The 23,401-nt window shown below is 36.9% G+C and overlaps 1 protein-coding gene across 1 annotated transcript in view; it reads right to left on the bottom strand.

The window, feature by feature from the left end:
- Window positions 1-18,644, bottom strand: part of LOC112395092 (protein CBFA2T1) — a 97,181-nt gene extending 78,537 nt beyond the window's left edge. Inside the window, exon 1 of the mRNA XM_024738153.1 lies at window positions 18,484-18,644. Coding sequence (XP_024593921.1) covers window positions 18,484-18,571 — 88 coding nt within the window. The 5' untranslated portion in view covers window positions 18,572-18,644. The remainder of the gene's footprint in view (window positions 1-18,483) is intronic.
- Between the last annotated feature and the right edge of the window lie 4,757 nt (window positions 18,645-23,401).

Genomic DNA, 23,401 nt, shown 5'->3' with positions numbered 1-23,401 from the left:
ACTCTACTTCAAATTCAAACATCCCCCTTTAAACGTTTCCATCTAGCTTCCATTACAAAACATCCTCTCATCAAGTGCAACAGACTCACCCCTCCTTAAAAAGAACAAAAAAGGAATCCAAAATCAGCTGACAAACCAGAGAATCCCATCTCTAACGTTTAATGATATCTGTCTGTCCTGGTCATGGGGGGGGGGGAAATGCTTAATTTACCTGACCTTCAGGTTTCGAATAGATCACATGGTCACAGAAACCCTTTGCAGAACCGTAGTGCGGATTAGAAAGTACATAAGGTGCCTAGTCTTGAGGCCTGGCATGTATAGGTTTTCAATAAAAGGCTTATACTATACTATCAGATTTATTATGTTCAGAGATGGCAGTTCCATACTCCCTTTGAGATTAAGAGAATATCCCAATTCCTTTGATTGGAACTCTATGGGTTGAAAAACATAATTAAGCTAGACATTCTCAGAAGTACATTTACATTAATATTAATTAATGCAAACAGCTGTTTGAGAGCGCCAGCCAGATAAACCTGCTTCTTGGTCAGGTGTGAAATCCTATTGTTCTCAAGTTATGAGTCATTTACGTTAATGACTTATTCCACTAGATACTGTTAGCTACCAAATAACCACAACTGTACACCAAGAAATTGCTTTCAAGAAATACCCACTGTCACACACAGATATTAAAATTTAATAAACAAAAATCAATGTCCTATCCTCAGTATAAGAACAACAAACTAAAAAATGTTAAGTTGCATTAACAGAGATCCAATCTGAAGAAGCAGGAGACAGGCAAGGCTTTCCAATAAGCCCACTGCCCACCCTTCCGGCTCTGTCCTTGACTCCTAATCCAGTTAGGTACTACCTGCCTCTGGGTTCCTTTACCTGTCTCCAGGCTCTTGTTATTCCATATCATAATTACTATTTATTTCACTGCCTGGAGCACTAGAACTCAAAACTCCTTGAGTGCATGGCATGGAGAGACTGAACCATAGTTATTTAGTCCCTGATAGATTTTTCAGCAACCCACATAGGTCTGCTACCTGAATTTCCTTATTACAGTAACCTTAGAGTTGTCACAGCCTTACTAAGCAGATTATTTGATCTGCTTAATACTCAGGTAATTAACCACATTTAAGCTCTCTAATTTCCAAACAATTATAAGATAAATTTGATGGCATGCTTTTGCCACAGGCCAAGTGATTACTGTTACAGAATTTTCTCCCACATAGCTCTGCAGTCATGGAGTAGGAGGGGAGAAAGCATATGGTAAGAGCAATCCAGGGTAGAAGATAAAAGACAACAAAGTACGATTGACACTAATATGGTGATGTGAGTGAGCGTAGCGTGTATATGAGATTTAGAAGCAGCCTGGTAAGGAGGATGAATCTTCTTACTTTAATAAGTCACCTGAGCAAGTTACTTAACTTCTGTGATCCTCAGTTTCATCCTCAGTTTCAACATCTGTAAACTGAAGGCACTTTCAAGATCAGTCTTCCAGCTCTAAAATGTTATTTGTTCCTTTGATGATTCAAAAGTCTGTTCAGAATATTGTTATTACAGTATCTCCCTTGCAAACATCAAATATCAGTGTAGTGATGAAATAGTTACTAAACATTTCTGGACTATATAATGCCTACTAAGCAAATGCTTATTTTAAGAAATAACAATAAACTAGTTGTCTTATGAAAATGTCCAAAGTTATAGCCACTCCCCCAAAAAAACAGATTAAATGCTTTTCTTTTTCAATATACTATTAACTACAGAGGAAGATACCTTGTAAAAGTTTCCAAGTATTATTTAAAATATATAGAACTGAAAGGTCAAATACTCAGAAATATTAACAGAAAATAATTTAGAAAGAAAAAGGGAACTTCAAAGGCCAGGGTTTGAAGAGAAGCTGGAACTTCTAAATGTTTGTTACAAAAAAGTAATGTCTGCACAGTCTACGTTTATAATTAGGTATTTGCTGCTGGTATAGTTGTCTTTAATAGCTGGCAGGAGGCTTGTTTGATACAGCAAAGAGTTAGCCTAACACAATGGCAAATCAACTTGCAAGGTAAAAATAGAGTGACAGTGAATGGACTGTTGTGTTTCATGTTCTTGTATAATAGCACTTAGATGCATCTATAAAAAAAATAATAACCAGGTGCATTATCCAAATGTTCAGTTACTAGGGACACTAACAGTTGTCTGTCCATGGCAATTTCATTTCTGATTTTACACAAATCATCACTTGCAAGCATCGATGTTAAAAACAGAAAAACAGTCTAGTACACAGTGGCTATAAATGCCAAATCAATTTTCAGCAGATAATAAAGTCCATGTTTTACAATCAGCGATGCACTGTTTTACTACCCAAAAATGTAAGCTAATAATATATAGCTCTACTAAATGGAAAATGCAGATATGCTGTTAAAAAAAAAAAAAAAGGCTGGCTGTGAGAGGATGGATCATTTCTGCAGGGACCTTCTTAAAGCTATGTGTAAGTGTTTTGAAAATATCACATGATGTGGCCATGTGTTAAAAATTACAGCCAGTTAAGTTCTCTGCTAAGAAAAATATGTGGGCAATTTATGAAATGCACTCCAGGATGGAGATGTCTTAAGTAAAACCAGATTTTGAAAACAAATCTTTTTTTTTTTTTTTGGAAACTTGAACTTAAAAAAAAGTTCCAGTCACATCTGGAGAGCAGGACCATTGAGAAAGGGTGGTCTGACCTAATACTAGTCATCTTCTGAAAGAACAGCACTATTTCTGGGCTACACAGACTGTGCTCACTTATTGTCCTTTTAAGGAAACAGTCCTGAAAGCATTTTGTAGGTCAACATATGTTCTTTAATAATATTATACAAAGATTGATAAAAATGTATCAGAAAGCTTAGAGCCATCTCCTCCTGAAATACTGTAATGCCAAACGTCTCCTAGCCTTCTCATAAGAAAACATTTTTCTTTCCTTAAACACAAGGATCTAGTTGTTCCAAAGTGACAGGCAGTGAAATGATATTTCCTTATATTGCGTTAAATCATCAAAACAGTTTAATCTGTTTCTTTAAAGCATGCATGGCCTCCTTTGACTTTTCATGGTTCCTTTTGAAATAGTATGCTATCAACAGCTAAAGTGCTTTTTCTTTATTTTATTAACTGACATAGTTATAGAAACCCTGAAACTAAGACTTTACCTACCCATCCCCACAGATTAGTATGTCTTTGAATAAGTTTGTGCACCTCTGTTTCCAGGGATCCCCCATTTTTATGAAAAAGGTCCTAGATCTGAGAACTGTTACATCAAGTTTGGAACAACCAGGATCCAATTCTGATACCTGACCTACGGAAAAAAGATAATAATAAAATAATAATAATTGTTGATATATAAATACTTAGTCAAATTTAAGAAAGAAACAGCGACAATATCAGATTACCGGAAACACATCCTTTTAGTCTTTCACACATAATGTCTTACTTAAAAATATAAAATCTGTCCCAGATGGTAAAAACTGTCCATTAATGTAAGTATATATATATATATATATGGACTAAAATATGCTGAAAATATATTAAGAGGTAGTCCATCTGACAGTAGTGGTTAAAAAGTGCAGATGGGTATCAAAAATAGCCAAGTGTCAGAACCGCTCAAGTATCGCCATTCTGACAGAAGCTCATAGTCACAGCTGTTAATATGTCCTCTGCATCAAAGTACAAGGTTTTCTAACACAGTTGATGAGCAAGAGACAGTGAGAAACATTGCCCACACTTCAGGTTACTGCTTTAGAACCAGTCATATATTAACACAACGCTAAAACACACTTATCAATGATTCTAAAACCTTAAATATAGTTCAATGCATTTTAAATAAGGATGCTTTGAAGAATACTTTAAAATCATGTAACCAGCATGGGATAGCAAGGGTCCTAACTAATCTCTTTCACTTATCATCATTCACAAATTGCTTTGGGTTATTACAGGGTTTCGTTTTACCAAAACAAAATATAGACTCTACAAAACACTAATAAATCCGATCATTTAACACATATTAATTAAGAGCATAAAAACAAATTAGATTTGACTGATGACATAAAAATCAGATGAAACGATACTACAATACTCTGGCTAAATAAAAAACACAAGCACTTTTTCACACAGATTCCACATCACATACCCAATGCACATTACATCTTTAGCTGCATGGTGCATATAAATCAAGATGATCGCTTAAAGAGTTAAAATGACCTTTCAAAGACCTCAGTCATTGTCTTTTTGTAAATTGATTTTCCCCATATTTCAGCTACACACATCCCTTGTCTACTGAACTAATAAAAAAGGTGCAGTTCCGTCACAAATGCATCCTTTCTGCACATATATCAATAATGATGAGGACTACAAGACACATCCTAAAGGGAAAAACATTCTTCAAACAACTGGCGATACCTACACACAACTGTGGTTGCAGAAAACCGGCAGATAATGTTTCAAAACACCATCTGTGAGGTGTACAAACTCTGTGACCAAGTACAGCCTCTTCTGCCTGTCCTACCCAAAAAATCTGCACATATCAGCCAGCTGGAGGATCTCTATCTGCCCTTTTTTATCTGAGATAGGCTACTCAAAGTAGGTAAAGGGCAATCCATACAGTTCTTGAGAAGAGCAGAAACACCCTCTCCCCAACAGGCTTCTACCAAGCTTCTCTCTCCATAAGCAGAGCCTTCACTGGCAACAATCACAGAAACACTCTAGGCTCCAAAGATAATATTTTTCAGAGGAAACAGACATACACTAAATTTCCAGGACCACAACAGCTTCAGTAATTCAGCAGACTTTTTATTTTTAATTAACCGATTTCGATTATTTGCCTGATGACATCTAAGGACTGTGATTTAGGATAAGACTGAAATAATTGGTAGTCCCTAAAGCTTCCTTCACTTTCTCTGACACGAACAGCTTTTAAAAGAGACCTTATCCCAGTATTCCACCATAATCTGTAAACTCTCTCCACAGATGAAATGCCCAGGATACTAGGTACAGATGACAGTCACAAAATCCAGAACAGAAACAATACTTCTTACTTTAGCTAAATCCCTCTAGTAAAATTGCTCTGGCAAACATGTATGTGGCTGTACTTTCCCTCAGCCTTTAAAACACACCTCCCACATTTTAAAAGCAAGGGTTCCACACCCTGTACCCCTGTACCGAGGTTTTTGAGGGCTCTTTTTATGCCGCTTTCCACATCTCAACTCTGTCACCCCCAGCCTCTGCCTGCCCACGTAAAATACAGCTCACCGTGGGGCAGAAGGTATTTTTCCAAGCATAATAAAAAGTAAGCTTTCTTCATTTCAAAACCACAGAGAGAAAGCAGAGCAGGGCTAACTCACCAGGCATCCCTGAATCCAGCGAACACACAGAAAGTGGCTCTCTCCTAAGAGGAAGCGTGCTCAGGGCTCATGCCTCCTGTTCTGGAATGGGCACCGGCAGAGAGAGGAGGGCCGTCACAAGGGGCTGGGGCGGCATAGCCCAAGGCAGGGTGCTGGGCGCGTGCGCCTGCCAGGCAGAGACAGATGGAGAGCTGACACTCCGGATTGCACTTGGAGCAGAAATGTGGATGATGACAGGAGCACATGTGGCCTTGAACCCAGCCCTGTCTCTTCAGGCAGAACAATGACAGGGATGTGTATGCAAAGTATCACAACCCCTGCCTCCCCTTACCCACTCTACCTCTCTCAGCAAGTTCCAGAGCACCAAAGAATGGAAAAGTAAAATGCAGAATGATAAGCTAAATGCTGAATAATTCATTCACCACCACCCCCAGCCCGTTACAACTTAACCCTTATTTTGCCAAAACAATAGAAAGTAGACCTGGCCCCCTACCACTGCTCACAATGAAAGCTGTCCTTTCCACCTTTGCATGTTAACCCCCATAATTTGGAACTTTATTTAAAAAAAAAAACAAACACAGGCACAGACCTCAAAGCTTGTTTATTGAACTGGAAGTCAAAAACAGTATAAAAAACGTTCTAAGACGGTGTATACTGTGCCAGTTTATCAGACTGAACAAAGTATCAGAATCATTTCCTTTGTCAGCTTCTCAGTAGTATGTGTAAAATAGAACACTTTTGAGAAGCAGAAGCAGACCACTTTTATTTTACTAGCGTGCTTTTAACCCCCTGGGATCCCTGTGTTGATATGCTCCAAACATTCTTAGCTTACTCTCCTCTACCTTGCATAGAGATCCATGGGAGATGAAAACAAAATCTTCACTGTAAAGCCTTTTCAAAATCTGAACCATCATGTCCTCCTGATTTCTGATTTTTTTGCACGCTCTTAAATGTTTATCCTTCCCATGAATAACACATACCCAGCCAGGTTCAATGGACTCTTCTCTATTAAGCTTTAATGGACACCATGATATATAAAACTAGAGCCTTTGTTATAGTGCTTTATCTAAAGCTGGCTATTTTCCTCTCAGCAGTCCCTCTTTAGTCCTTTGTAAAACATCCTTGCCTCACAGGAGAAACATATGCCTGCCTGCCTTGCATGACTTTTCTACACACACAAAAATGCCAGGCAGAAGGAAAATACTGTTCACTTCTAAAACTCTTCCTCAGTTTAACACCTGCAAATCTTTCCTAGGTCTCTGTGAGGTTAACAACACGACACATGATGAGACAGACCCCCTCAGGCTTTACCTTTCCAGTGTATGTTCAATCCAGTATCAACACAGAAACAATTCTACTTAGGAGCCTCTGACCAGCCCACAAGCTCCATGAATATGACAGCCGGGAGCATCCCCCTTAACTCTTGCTCTGCCTTCACAGTTTTGCAACTCATCCTGTGCTTATTCTACACTTTCGATATGCTTTTAGCCCTTATCAGATTGATTTTCCCTCTACTTGCTGCCTCAAAGAAACCATAAAAACCCATCTGAAAATAGAGGTAGTGACTCTTGACTTCTACCTCCTCACCCTTCCTACACCTTATCCCAAGAGTGCACACAACCTGTTTCAAAGCATGCCCGTGTACACACATACCCTGCACAAACTAAGAACAGATCATCTTTGGTAAACAGTGTCAATCAATAAGGACTTTTACAGTCCTCAAATACTGCGTCCAAGAAGTGCTGCTTCATCTAGTGAACCCCTCAAAAATCCATCACTGTCAGAGACAACTTGTAAAATGACTATAATTCATAATGATTACTCTGTTCTGTCACTAACAGTGTACTGCACCCTATTTATGAGGCCAATCTTTTTGTTCATCTTAGTTAGATGTCACTTGTAATGAGGTTCTGTGTAATGGATTTCAGAACAGTTATGCACCGAGTTCAAACATTCTTATGACAGAAAGCTTTATAGCAGGCATGGGTGGATAATCAATTAAGCCCTGCTATAAGGGCCTTTATGGAATCCAGCATCCTAAATCTGCAGATTTTCATTTTTAAAGAGAGTATTTTTTTTTAAGCCACTCAATGCTGCATGCCACTGATTTTCTTTTTAATACTATACCTATGTTAGAAAGAGAACATTTTCACGGTGGGAAACCCAACTTTCATCAATATGCATGGTGAATCACTTCTAAAATAGAAAATCATAGGACAAAAATGCAATACACTTTAAGAAAACTGGATGATAACCGGTTTTAAAACTGGGTCTTAATATCGGTACACAGCAAGTCCTTAAACCACAGCTCAGAAAATTGAAGTTCCATATGCTGTGTGATTATGTATCTTTTCTATGTGTAAAAAAGCTTTTTAAGCTGTTATCTGACTACAGTAATTGCTACTTTAAATTGATCCACATCAACAAAACCTGGATCCCTGGAGATTCTCACCTAGAAATCTGATTGCAGAAAGGGCCTGAGTGTGTGTGCACCTGAGACTAGTTCAGCATTTTTCTTCAGGAACCAGTTTCCTCCTCTTATCCTTTAAGCCATGGAGGCAAGCAAAGCAGCAACCCCATTTGGCAGTTCTCCCTGAACAGGAAAGCGTGGATGCATAGTTCTATAGTTCTATACAGTTACTTAGACAGAGGTAACTTTCCCTTTAATTAAAAAAAAAAAAAAAAAAGAGTATAAGGAGCCAAGATCTCTAACATTCAAATTGTATAATAAAAATAGACAATCAATAACATGATGAATACATTTATGTAAGTGAGTGGGAAAAAAGAATATGTATTGTGGAAGTTTTCCCTGGCATAAAACACCGACCTGCATTACCATTAGGAAACATATCTCTAAAAATTAAAATATATTCAAAACAATAACAAAGAATACATTGCTGACCAATTAAGTGTCTTCCTTAGAAGAACCATGTCAGTTAATGCATGTCTTTTAATTAAGAACACAGAGCATTTTTAAGGCAATTTTTTTTAAAGGGAGTCATCTAAAACATCACTTTCCAAATCAGTACATTTAGTCAACAACTGAATGCCCAGCTCCCAAAATAATACATAAATTTCTGACAGTATATTTAGCTCATTCACTAGAAGGACATTATGGTATTGTATTACTCTAAGGTATTTTCCACTTGTTTCCAAAACAGACCATCCCTATAGTACAGATTTTTCCTTTGTTCAAACCTGACTTACCAATAGGGACTAGCAGTCTACTGAAATTGCAGTTAATGAAAGCTCTCTGCACTGGTGAAGGAAGAGTTTGAGTTAAAGCTTTTCCACAGGTCTTCTCAACTTTCCACTTGCTCCTACCAGGCTGTTGTGATACACTGTGACTTCACACAGTAGGTATTAAGTGAGTTAATTCAAAGGAGCTGAAACCTCATTGATCCTAATTGAAAGCAATATACCCAACCAAATACCTTCCTACCCCATCTGCTCTGGCCTGCCACCAGCTATTCAATACAAGAGAATTAATAGTTTCAGATATTCTAACCGACCCAATAAAGGCACTCATTTAAGCAGGGCTGCATTAACAAAGTGAAAAAACAGGGCAAAATGGGTTCAAATAGAGCATTTTACTCCTGGTTGCCTTTAACAAAGCTGAATAAGGCTTATTCTGACTTTTTATGTGCAAGACTTGATAAACTGAATGAGAAGGCACTCAATGATCAGCCAATGAGCATTGATGAATGGTCATTAAGACCCCTCTGCTCTTAGGGGAGACCTGTCCACAAAGTGGCACACCAGCTTGAAAGGGCGGACTCACTAATGTCCAGATTTCTCCGCTTGCTTGTTCCACTTTCAATTTCAGACCACTGGCCACCAAATGAGGCTGACATATTGGAAAATAATGTTTTATGGGCGAGTGGTAAAAAATAAAATGGAGGCATTAGCTCTGCTTTCAAATTCAAATCTGCTAGTTTTGTCAGACCCCAAAGGTTTTGATTTTCCACCCAGCTGGAAGCTATTAGTGTTTTCTAAAGGCATCCCACTGACAGGGCAAACCTACCTAATGTGTGAGCTGTTGGGCTACGGGAGATGGACCTCTCTTTTGGATGATTTCCTAACTTCTCATCACTTTGACAGTCAATTAAATAGATACAACACCTAATAAAAATGTACATTAATTTGTTTCTGCCACTGAAAGACATTTGAAACTGTATTAAATAAAAGCCATAATAGATTGTCTCCTGACAAAGATAAATCCAATTATACTTTGTCTGCAAGAAAAACAAACGGTTTATGTTTTAGTTAGGCAACAACATAAGATGCAGCCAACCAGAAAGAAATGAGTGGGATAGAAAATAATTAAGTTAAAAAGTTCATTAAAGTATTTTATAAAGGTAAGAGAATATCTGTCATTTTAACCTCCTTTATATAAAAGTCTGTTGTAAACAACTGGATACATTCATGCTATTTCCCTCAAATATTTCCTTTGGGGGAAATGACTGGCAAGCATTTTTGTCTCCACAACTTTCAGCCAGCCCACAGAAGAGCTCACAAGAGCTTTGCTTAAATGACAAAAGAACAGGAGACATCATTGCCATCTTAAGAATTTGAAGGGTGTATAAACATCACGGGGTCAAAGGGTTATTTAGGGCTATCCAAGAGAGCCTAAGTGCTAGCAATAAGATGGAATCAAGTCAAAGAAAACATGCTGGATAGAGGAAGCTTATCTAATAGGTGATTATACCAGACATCACAGCAGCAGAAAAGCTTCGCTGCTCGGATCATTTGCAACTAGATGACAAAGCACCATACAAAACAGTGTCCCATGGAGAACATGCTATATGGTCTGTCGAGAAATCCAAATCTACCAGGGCAAGTGGCAGGTCAAGAACTAGAAGTCATGACCCTTTCCCTTCACCTGTGACATGTCAAACCAAAGGACTCAGGTCCCTTTGATTTTTGTTTCTCCAATCAGTTAAAGTGAGTTAATAATGTGCTCTAAACTGTAATTTGAAGATGCCAATCACAACAAACTTTTAAATAATAATGATTACCTAAGCTGATAAGCCCAAAAGTCTCTATGATCTTTTTTTTTCCACCTTCAGAATAAAATGTTAGTTATATCATTCCAAAAGTTTTTTAGGCACCGTATTTGATTCTTAACTCTGGTTGAAGTATAATGTTCTCTACATATGAATGAAAAGATGTGTATTATTACATTTAAGTATGTAGGGAGCACGTATGTATATTTCTACAAAATGAAATCTGTTTAAGATGAACTGTCACGTGCAAAAACAAAATCTGTATTTGTAATTATTATGAATTGTTTCTAACAGTGCCGAGGCCTTTAAAATATCACAATATATTGCAGTTCTTTTCCACCACCAACTTTTGATTTTCAGTACCTAATATTCAAAAAAATTCTGAAATGTTAAACAGATTTAACACTTGCATTGTCTGAATGTTAAATGCAAACTTCAAACCTACTAATATCATTAAATGTAGATTAATCCATAGGCACCAGCAAAGGGTTAAATTATTTTTTAAAATTTTAAAGTAAAACACTTCCTTAGTAATCCACAAGGCTGTATACTAGCTATACCAACTCTCTCTTCATACAAAAGCATATTCCCATAAAAACAATCAACCTTAAAAAGTATACACTTGCATGTAAAATCTGCAAATAAGTTGCCATTTAGTTTCCTCCTATGTTTTATAGCTACAAAAATCACTCAGATAATGTAGAAGACACTCTATACTCATCTCTTACCCATTTGACAAGGACTGTAACACTCTATGGAAAACCTTTGTTTCAATGTCACCACCTCCCCATCCTAACTAACGGCAAGTTAGTTTTGTTAAAAAGCAAGGGTGATGGCGTATGCTCCGATGAACTTACCCTCCTCCCAGCACCAGAGACAAAAACCTGCAGCTCTGTCCTGTGCAGGCAGCCATCTGGACAGCTTTCCCTCAAAGCCCAGCCCACACCACATGCAGGCAAACTCGGAGGGCTCGAGAGCTCTGTGGGGCTATTCATGACATACCAATTTCACATTTTCTGCCTGTATGCTTGCAACAATAAATGCTAATGAGGACTGTGAATGACAATTTTAAAGACAATAAAAAGGTCTCCAAATCCCTTGCATATGGAGACACTGTTTTCAAAACTTCACCTTCTGTTACAGAGCTTTTAGAGACTAAAGGAGAAAAAAAGAATAACCTAAGGAAAACAATAAGATGATCAAAGCACAACTGACTCCTTAAGATTTCTAAAGAAAGCAATCTGTGTAAGTCCAGCGAACAACAGATCTCGTCACCCGTATGAACAGCCCTATGAATGCATGAGGTACCTTTAATCTCTACTACCTTTGCCTTCTGTAGACATGTAGCTTAGCAAATGCAGTTCCTGCAAAACACTGGGTTTTTTTTAGAGACTGGGAATTTTAAAGGCAGCATGTGCCCAAAAATAATTATAATAATCTTCATCAATCACACTTTGGCATAATATTTAACACTCTACATATCTTTAAATAAATGTAAATGCAAAAGTGGTCCTCTTCTGATAACATCTATTCTTAAAAATAATGCAATGATTCTGGGTGATGAAATTATAAATCATGTTTATTTTCCTCTTTTAATTTTTCTCTATTTTCCAAATCTTCTGAAGTGAGCATGTATTACATTTCTGAGCCAGAAGAAACAATAAATATTACTTTCAATGCAATGAAAATACTGAACAAAAGACATAAATGTTTTGACCTTGATAGGAATTAAACTATTTTTCACAGCAACAAAAATAAAACAAAAGATTCATCTTCCTGTAAATTGCGTGCAGGGCAGTCTTTTCATTAACATGGATTAAAACACTTTCAACAAAATCCACCAGGTGGAGCAAACACACAGCAATAAAACAAACAAACAAACAAAAAAAAATCCCAGAATTTTTTCATCATATTCTTTTTTCACAGGACTTTTATCTCTAAGAAACTCTCCACTTCTATCTCTCCACATTGCAAATTAGCAAAATCCATCCACACATACTAATTTGCCACATTTATAAACAAATTCAAACCTAGGTATTACGGATTCCATTATAAGTTTTCATTCCAAAACTGCTTTATTTGTTCAAATAATACCCAGCACAGTATATGTGCTTTTATAACAATGTAAATTTTTAAATTAATGTTTCACTCCGACCCTCCTGGATTTCATCATGTACCCCGCTCCTCCTCCCTTCACCCCCCCACAAGACCAGGCAGACTAGAATGCAATGCTGTATATTCTGAAATACACTGAACAGTGGTTAAAACCTAAAAATCTCAACCTAATTCTTACTCTGTATGGAAATTTCAATTCTCACTCTCACTTCTCATTAAAGTTATTCTTAATTGTAGATACCAGAATCTTACTAAAATTTTGGAATACTGTGACTTTTTTATCTGTTATATCAAAATGTTCTGTTTTGATTCCTGTTGGTAAATTGACACAGGTCCACAGTTACTAATAGATTTTGGCTTCTTCCCTTCTCTCTTCTAGAGTACTTCACTTCCTCCCTTTCTCTTGTCCCACAGATCTGCTTTTTTCTTGCCATTTCACTCCACTTACTGAGCACACTCAGTGCAAGGCAACAACCCCATTTTCTTGTTCATAGTTTGTTCCTTAGTTCCTGGTGCCACCACCTGCAAGCCACAACTCTCCCCATTCACTTTTCAAAGTCCTCCAAGTTTTTCTCACGTTATACACTCCCTGCTCTAAGGCTTAATGCTACAACTGGCAGTAATGTTACTTGCATTTAAGAAAGCTCCAGCTGGATAGAACTACCAAAAACCTGGAGCTTGAAAGGGGTGTACCTGGAGTCTGTCAGTGGAGGAGGACACCAGTTAGGAATGCTGATTGTGGCTTAAAATATATTTACCTGTTTTCTTTTCTCATATTTATACTGATGTTGAAAGAGGAATAATACTCAAAGAAATGCAGCAGGCTGATACATAAATAAACATGCACGTGCCTAAGGATCCACATACTACTACTTATGCTAGCATATAAATAGAGCATGGAGATGCCAGCTCCATCGCAAGATGAAGGAGGCTAATCCAATTATTTAAATGATTATATACTTTTCACTGGAATGGCATACAAACACATAAAATATTGACATCGCTTCCATAAATATAATATGAAAAATAAGTTTTTAGAATAATTCCTACCAAACTCCTCCCTGCAAAGTCCAATTCCTTTATTCTTTGCAAAGAATGGAATCAATCCCCTGGAGCTGTGCTCATACAGAACACAGGTACACACTGCTGCTCTCTTTACTTGACGGCAACTCCTATTAACATTAATGGGATGCACATATGTGCATCTAAAGGGTAAATGCCCTGAAGTCTGCATGACAGAATCCTAATGAAGTAGCTGGAAAAACCAAATCACTGCACATGTAGTCACACTTTCCCCTCCCTCTGCAGGAAACCCCACCACCACCACCTTTGCTCCCCCACCCACAGTGCAGACATTTCACCAGCCCACCCTGTGCATAAAGAACCTGCTGGATTTCCTCTTGGCAACATAACATCTTGTTATACTCTGGGATCTCCCAAATGGCTCCATCTCCAAGCATTCCTCAGAGTACCCTATACTACTGTCAAATTGGCCACACATTCCAAATAATATTTCTCACCACCCTCAGCTTCTTCAAAGGGTATGGCCCTTCCCACAGCAAAGGTCCACATCCACATTTAAATTCCAGGGAAAGGAAAAAATCCAACCTTAAAGGTTCTATCACCTTTGTTTAAAAATGGACTATTCTGTTTTCATGGGCAGATTAAGATTCCAAAACTGCCTCACAAAAAAACAACCTTAATTGCTAGTACCACACCAAACTACCAGTGAATCTGACCTAAAAAGGCAACACGCGAAGGACACTAAATAACAGGAATTAGGAAAATGAGAACCCATTAACTGAGGCCAGTCCTGCACTGGTTAATGTCTGTTGCTGTTGATAGAGATATTGTTTCATAGCAAGGCCAGGGTGTAAAATGAAAAAGATTTTTAAACCCATTAAGAAAAAAAAAAAAAAATCAAGCATGTCTGTCACCGTAGTCCAGAAAGAAAGAGCAGGGACACAGCACTGGCAGGAACCTCAAATTCCTGACCAAACCCTCTTCCACACAATGCCTCCAGAAAGAAAGGAACCCAGGGCGGGAGCCAGCTTGACGCTGGCGGACAGACAGGGCTGGCCTTGCAGGATGTCAGAGCGCCAGGCGGCTGCAGAGATACTGGGCTTTCACACACTCTCAGGCTGACTGTTTTGCTCTTCAGGTAATTAAACAAGGAAGCAGGGCTGCTGGGTATGAGCCTGACCCTGAAGCCGCGGCTCCCTGGTTCTGCATATCAACTTCCGCAAGAACTGCCCGGAGCATCAACAGAGCATTCTCTTCTCACTCTCTCTCGTTTCCTTCTCCACCTTTTCCTAAAGCTGACCCAGAAACAAATCCTCCCTACAAAAACATCCACAGAAAGGTCTGAGTCTATTTGTCGTAAAAACCTCTGTGCTGTTCCCTGTCATGACCCTCCAAATTTTAAGAGCAAAAAATTTCCCTAATGGCAGGACTTTTGTAAAAAAAATCACATATAACAACAAATCTATGTAAAACACTGGCATCTTAATCAACACGGATTATTCAAAGATAATAATACCCAGATAATATTTTTTTCTTTAGCGTGTGCTTGATTAAAGTATTAATCTTTACATTCAAAAAGCTCCCCAAGAAGTGATTTTGATAATCCAGTTCACAAATTAAACATCTGTTGTATAGTGTAATTAATATTGTTATTTTCAGTTTTGATAATGAGCATCATGGTAAGTAAATACCACCTATGATCTGGTTTATTATGTTTCATCAAAAATGTTATTTTTAAAAAACTAAAATATTTCTTCTCTACAAAGAAAGTCACCCTTAAAACTCAGGAATATTTTAAAAAATCCCTTAAAAGATAAGAAAGTAGCACACACACACATCAAGTAATGATTAGAATCATATAAATAATATATTCTTCCTTCATCTCGAAATCCATAGAGTAAAATATTGGCTGAAAGAGACAGAGACCAAAAGAAAGATGAATACAAAAGCATGCCTGCTTGTCTGTGTTCAACACAAAGAACATTAAATGAAAACAACTGGCATGCTGCCAAATTCCTATAGAGGCAAAGAGATTCAAATAAATTGATTTCACGCATCACACTGACCTGGGATCAGTGTGCAGTGCTACAATAAGCTCAAAGCTCCGTGTGGGGTAAAGCCCATTAATACTATCAGACCCCTCATACATGACCAAGAAAAACTAAAAATATAGGCAAACGCTCTCAAAACCCAGCAGTTTTGCTTAAGAAAATAACTTTCTTCTTTTCCTAATAAAGATACCAATATTTGAAGGTGCACAGCATCATCTAAATTAAATGTTTTTATTTTTAAATATCTCATAATATCTAAAAATTGGTACTACATAAATATCCATCCCATGATTCGAACATAAATACATACCACTTTGCAACAAGTTTCCTCTGTCATAACTGCTTTCCTGCTAATGTCCTTGCATCTTTTAGATGGCCAATTAACTTTTTTATATGACAAATATTGGACCCTTCTTAGTATTTTCCTTAATGGCTTTTAAGAGCAAGCTCCTCAAGCTGGATACCACTCCTAACTGCCCCAAATCCACTCACTCCTCACAAAGACACACATAACAGAATTCTAGAAAAGTGAACATTGTGCATATTTTGGATATGCTTTAAAATACTGGGAGGAAACATAGCAGCGTTTTGCCTTTATCAGCTTCCAGCTAAGCTGGTGACTGTCCCTAAGGCATCATTTCTCCCCTGGCCACCCAAAAGAGACAGGCTTGTCTCCTGGTGACCCCTGCCTTACTTCAGACTCATCACAGTGACCAGACTCTCTGGCACCACCTCAGGTCACTGTCTCTTACTGCCACAACTGCTCAATTTCATATAGTTCTTTGCTTTTTCTGCTTCCAAATTATATCCCCAAGAATCCAATGGACTCCATGCTTGTAAATTTAAAGTATGTGATTTCTGTTTTTCTCTACTTTTTGGCTCAACCTGAGTCTAAACCCCATATTTATATACACCCACTACCATCACAAAAAAGAAAAAACTAGGAGTAAATTTTTCAATGCCACATGAATCATAAAGAAAACTCAACAGTTATAAAATAGGCCAACACACACAATTATATACATACATGTACATATATATGTATATATACGTGTGTGCGCACACACATCATTTTTTAAGTATGTACACCCACACACACAAGAAAGCGAGAGAGAGAAGAAACTCAACATGGTGTTTTTGATACATGATACTCAGGATCGGTATTTGCATATTATAACAAATAATGTGCATTAAACTTGTTTTAAAATGTGTCTTTGTCATGCGTTTTTGCTCTCAATATGGATCTTCCATGCTGCAATGGTCCTCTGTGTCAGCAGCCCACAGAGATATGCCACATGACCAGGAGAGAATACTGTTGTAATGGGATAGGGGTGGGTAAAGACGATGACACTATGTATCTGCAATATATGCTCAAGTTTTAAAAATCCAATATTCTTTTCAATTTGCAATCTGCACCTTATATATTATCATACTGTCACTCCCCGCCCCCCTCACAGAGATACATAAGGCAGAAAGCAGAGAATTATACCCTCTTTGAAACAAAGTGCTTTCTTCTGATGGAAGATGAAGAGAAAGTAATTCTAAAGCAAGGGTTGTTGTTGTTATTATTATGTTTGTTTCCTTTAAGATATTAACAACTTTTTTTCTATGCTGGACTTGAGAAATCTAATCAACCAAGATTTGAGTTCTCAAAAAATTTATTTTTATTATCAATAGTACACAGGTACAAAGACAGAAGCAGAGGTGAGAGATGTCTCAATTACTTAATAAATTTTTGAATTCCTCGTCTTCTCTTTCAAATTTATGTCTCACTAATTACAGTAGAAGAACATCATATTATGAAGATGGAGGAATGAAAGGAAGAGAAATACAGACAGAAACCAAATCATGACTTAGGCTATCTCAAAGGAGCCTATAATTATACAGGGAATCATTTCATTTTCTCTGGTGTTTCAAAAACAAAAACAAAACACCCTCATTTGCCAACACCTTCTTGGGAACTTTAAGAAAAAGCCAATAAGCCTTTGTAGGAACTGCATTTAAAGAACAATGGCCATGAAGGGTAAATATTTTGCTACTACCTTTTCCATGTAGTCAGGCAGGCAGTCATAGAACTTCAAAAATCCCCACCTAATCACTAACAGTGCCAACCTATATCACACAAAGTTTGTGTTAACTCTCAATTCTTTCTTAGCACAATTTATCTTTATTCATCTGTGCTTCTGCACAAGTCCACTAAAACTGAAACAGAGCTGGCTGCAGGAGGCATCAACTCTCTAGAACCCATAATGCAGGGCTCTCCTTAATTTTTAAATGTTGCAGACTTTAAGAAGTCACTTGCCAAATGGGAAACAGTGTACATTTTGCTGTTTTCCTAAAGTTAGACCTTTTTATTTTTAAACGTGCCTATGGACATGAATTCTGCTTAGGAAATGATATTCACCTACAAGTTTAAAAAAATATCCAAATCAAACAGAAGAAATAATAAATGGAAAAGCACTTTTTTCCCTCTTTAGTCAACAAACTGCTTCAGAAAATACCATCTCTAGTTGCAGTAAACACAGAAATCATGACATAGCTTTTACTCTTTAACTCCAAGTATTGCTCAGCTTATAACAGATGTATTATGAAACATGGCAAGAAGCACAGCAACAAGAAAAGGGGTTAAAAAAAAAAAACCTGGTACTTGATCATTTGCTATCTTCAGACCCAAAGCTATCAAACAAGGGCTCCCACAGCCAGGCTGACTGATCACCACCCAATCCCACATCCAAAGATTTCAAAGACAAATTTTTTAAATATATAATACAAATTCGTTATCAACAGGCACTAGAAGAAGAAGTTAGGAAAAGAAAAGAAAAATCTTCACAAGTATAATTTATTAGGAAGAAAATAATAGATTGATTTTTGGCATGTAAGTAAATTGCAAAGTCAAAATATTTGTCTGTTCCTTACCTTGACAATATTCAAAGTTCCCTTTTTTCCGGCAGTCACCTATTACTAAACTCAGTGCTCTCCAAGTGTTTCTTTTGACAGATATCATTCTCCACCAATCGCTCTGCTAATTTCCTCTCTCCTTTTCTGACTGGGACAGATATTATGTTCACCAGCCCAGAGATCAATCTTTTCTATTGACAACAACAAAAGGAAAAAAAACGCATATATCACAACCAGTCTGAAGTATCACACCCATCTACTTACACGCTAATACTAGGCCAGTTTTGTTTTGTTTAAGAAACAGATACAAGCCCTTCTAAATTTTAGAAAAATCCAAAACAGAAAATATTTTCAGAGTTCCTGCAGTGACAGGTCCTATAGGGTTCTTAATTCTCCAATCATCTGACTCAAAGCTAGACACAACTCCTCTTTCCTTAAGTTGGGTCTAAAATATACATAATTCAATACCTTAAAACAACGTGTTAGATTTTACCTGTTTTATTTTTTAAAAATTAAATAATCTATCAGATATGGTTTCTTTAGAAAATGCTTTGAGACACTGTGTTATTTATTTTATTTTTTGGAATTTTAAGTGCAAGTTAAATAGTGTTTCAAAACAAAGTGGTGTCAATATTGTTTTCACTGTTCTGAAATTTACACATTGCCATCATTAGCTAAAATAATCTGAAACAAGTGTTAATGGTAACTAATAATCTTTATGCAACCAACCAGTTTGAAATTATTAGTAACAACAATTATTAGTGAAGCATTTTAGCAAATAAACAAACTTCTTTCTTTTTTTCTTCTAAAGCAATCCAAATATTCTCATTTTTCCTGCTAGATTTGGCAGGTTTAGAATTCATTCATTCATTCCCAAACACCTACTATTACTACTACCACCACTATTACGAATAGAACAAGTATCACTATTTAGTTCTTATAATCTATGAAACATAAATCTAGCACAATCATATGCACATAAAGTAATAACTCAATAAATGCAAAGGGATAGATTTATAAAAGCAGTCTCAAAAAATATTACTAAGGATGTTGTTACTGTTTTTTTAAGAGACCAAACTACTCCCTAGAAATTAAAATTGGTGAATATACATACTCTGATGTATATAAACAAGCAGTTTCTATTTTAAAAAAAGAAAAGCAATGCCCTTTATACACCATATTACGACTCTGCTATCATGCAATCAATGTTTCTCATTCTTAACAGAAAAACTTAAACAGGGTCAAGGAGGGGAGACTGGAAGTAAATACATCTAGATGTCAAATATTATTATTTCCAGAAAATGGAAATATGGGTAATTTTCTACACAATTCTGGAATTTCCAATGTCTCTACGCTGAGATAAAAAATATATATTTTGTAAATAGAGGATAAATAAGTATTATTGGGAAAAAGAAGAAAATGGATACTTTTCTTAGATTCAATCATGATTTTTGATAATATTTAGTGCCTCAACAACCATCAACAAAAGGCATCGGAGAGACTGATAAAGTAGAGTCTACCTGTGTGGGCCATATTTAATAATCTCCATTAAACAAATGAAGGAGGCCAAGTATATACAAATCCCCTAGAGTCTAGTCTTTTTCTTTCTTCTCATGACTGCTAAATACAAGACTAATGTCTCGGTTAATTATCAAAAATGGTATAATGGATCTCAGTTTTGAGGCACATAAAATTACCATGTAGATAAACTTCCTTTATAAGATAAATTTCTCAATTATAAATGATCTCCCAATATAGAATATACTATTTCACTTTTTAACTTCACTTGTGTCTATTTTAATCAGAGTATACTGAAGTGAATGGAGAAAAGTTGGCAGGAAGATAGTATTACAAAATATTTTAAATGTACGTTTATAAATTCTTACATGTTAACATGGCATACAAATACACATTCAAGTAATACACAATGTAAACCTCAAGTTACCCACTGATGATTTTCCTCATTCAACTATTTTTATATATGAAACATTATACCACAATCAATAGGATAACTCACCAAAAAAAAACAAGGAGTTAATGTTTAGATTTTTCAAAATAATGACTTTGGAGTATTATGTTTGTTCTTCATACCTCCAACATAATAAATGGTCTTCTGATATAAAATAATGATAAAATGAGTAATGGTAATGAGCACTATGAAATATACATCCAGATTATTTGTGATACTTATTCCACACTGAAGTCCGTATCACATGCAATCAAAAGTAAAATTTCTCTATCTTTAATAATTGCTTTGTTCCAATCCTAAGCCCTCAAATTTGTAAAACCTCATTATGAGGGGAACATATACTGAGACCAGTTTAAAAGCTAAACTCTACCAAGAGGAGAATGCCTAAAACAATTTGTAGTTCTACAAGAGTGTTATTAAAAAGGCTCAACATGTTGTATTACCATGGAAATTGTGGAAAACAGACATTCCCAAACAAATATTACTTTTTCTCAATGGTATGAAGTAATGAAAACCACATGTGTAAATCTGCGATCTGTGCAGTAGTTCAAGCTGCAGCTAATAGAAAATACAGAAAGTGAACTCTGCTATATAAAGGATTTTTGTTACAGAAATATAATGTGAAAACCAGATGCAGACAGAAAACCTTAATCACAGATGGGAATGTAATCACTGGCATACTGAATACTTTTTTGATCAATCTTAACCATATGCGTAATGTATTTATTTTCTAAGGAATGCAATAACTTGAGAGAACCTTCTATTTGAATTCAGTTAACCTCGTATTTATAATGCTTTTATCTTACTCCCCCATCCCTTCAATGTGTACACTGAGCCAAGGTTTTAAAAGGAAGAGTTGCTGGCCTTGGCAAATCCTTCTTGTATCAGTTTATCTTTCAAAGTTTTAATAGGATGTAAAGACTACACACATCAGAATCAACCTCAAAAGCAATCAAGTGCAGTTCCCCATTACTGTGTTTCTCAGTCACTGCCAGGAATCCCTTCACTGCCCAAACACATTTCTCTACAGAATTATATCAACATTTGGGGCAATTTTTCCTTTAGTAAATAAGATAGTTATTCCAAAAATGAGGCTTTAACACACCTTTTATCTACCAATATGAACTGAATCAAACCTTTAACTTTTTCCTTTCACAAAAACATCTTGTAACGTAAAGAATGTCCCTTTACTTTAATAAAAATACAATTAGTTTTTGGTTCCAACGGGAATTACCACAAAAGGAATCTGTTACATCATACCTTACTTAGAAAACATTACCTTAATAAGCACAGTCCCTGATACTGGGTTGTAGCTTACCTTTGTCAAGACCTCCACAACCTTATTTGTAGGACAATTCTGAATCCCCCTGATTTGAAACAGTCAACGGAGCACCACCATGTAGGCCTCACTTTAGGACTACATTCAACTTCCAACAGGAAGTGACTGGGACACTATGTTATTTAGGGTGTCCCTAAACTTCAAGGCCCCAGCTGCACAAGTTTCCTTAAGCTTCTATGGCATATACATATCCTGATTCTCCTTCTCTCTTCTAACTACTCATCCCCTAATATATACATAGAAACAAACCGTCCTTATTCTGGCCTTATTCTGACATTCAAGATCCTCCATGATTTGGCACTAACCTACACCTTTCAGCCTCTGCTCCGTCCATGCCCTTACAGGGTACAGCTCTTCAATGGATAAACTCCCATAGAATGCATCACCTCATCTTTATGGCTTTGCCCATTAACTCTTCCACACTTAATGGCCAGCTCCTTTTCAACACTCAGGTTTCATTCAAGTGTAACCTCAGAGACAGTCTTCCCTCCTATCCAAAATAAAGTCTCACCACCACCGGCAGCACCCCCCACTATTCTCTACAACATTGTTTTTTTAATTGTCATCATTACATTTAACACTATGGGGAATAATCTTACAAATGTCTCTATTGCATGCCCCCCTAAACTGTAAGATCTACGAGAACAGGGGTCTTGTCTGTTTTGCTAATTACTCTATCCTCCATACTTAAAACTGTACTTGACACCTAAAAAGAATACTAATGAAATGCTATAAAGGCCCAATTCAATCCCTGTGACCTTCACAAACCTTTCCCTGACCACTCCTGGGGCCCACGATCATTCTCTCTTCTTTAAACTTCTTTAAACTATAATAGCATTTATGGTCTATGTCAGGCGGGGCAACCTTTACCTTTACCTTCCAGACACTGTTCATATGAGCCCATTCCCACCAATACTGTACATACACAGGCCAGTATGGAAATCACCCAGGGTATCCAGGGCTGTGAAGCCAGCCCTTCCTCCCACAGTAAGCAGTAGGATACCACGATTAAGAACTGCAGGCAGCATTAAGTCCATACAACCTCTAAGGTGTAAATGCACTCTAGTAGTTTTTATGCATAGACTTATCTCCCAACTGCGTTTATCAATTGAGCTTCCTGTTCTGGAAAGAGATCCCATCTTATTCTCTTGCTGTCTTCAGACCTTACCTTGATGCAATATATGCATTTTGTTGTAATGGCCATGAGGGAAGGGGCCATGTTTATTCAACAGTCTTCATACCCAGTGCGTGGCTCACAGAAGGTGTTCACTCAGTATTGGCTGAGTGAACAAAGGAATAAATGATAACGGAATCACTATCTAGTTTTTCTTCAAGCCTCTTCCTCTTATTGTGATAAAGCATTATTTTAAAATCCTTCAAGTATTATTTTAAAGATAAAAATTAAACAGAAAGCAGCTGACCAATCTATGAATTATTTTTAGTCAAACTGACAATGCAGGATGATCAAGGAGTTAAAGCAGGCAATTTAAAATAGTAAGAAGCTCTAAAATATCTCGTTACAGATATAATTTAATCTTCAATAAAATAAAACCTCCTAAAACGACTGCACCTTACCTGCACTGACCACTTAGCTCACTGCATGCAGTTGGACTGGAATCTCAGGTCTT

The sequence above is a fragment of the Neophocaena asiaeorientalis genome, unplaced genomic scaffold, assembly GCF_003031525.2.
Source record: "Neophocaena asiaeorientalis asiaeorientalis breed wild unplaced genomic scaffold, Neophocaena_asiaeorientalis_V1.1 scaffold1000, whole genome shotgun sequence".
NCBI classification, from domain to species: Eukaryota; Metazoa; Chordata; class Mammalia; order Artiodactyla; family Phocoenidae; genus Neophocaena; species Neophocaena asiaeorientalis.
Note: the sequence above shows the minus strand (reverse complement) of the source record. Positions and strands in the feature narration are given on the sequence as shown.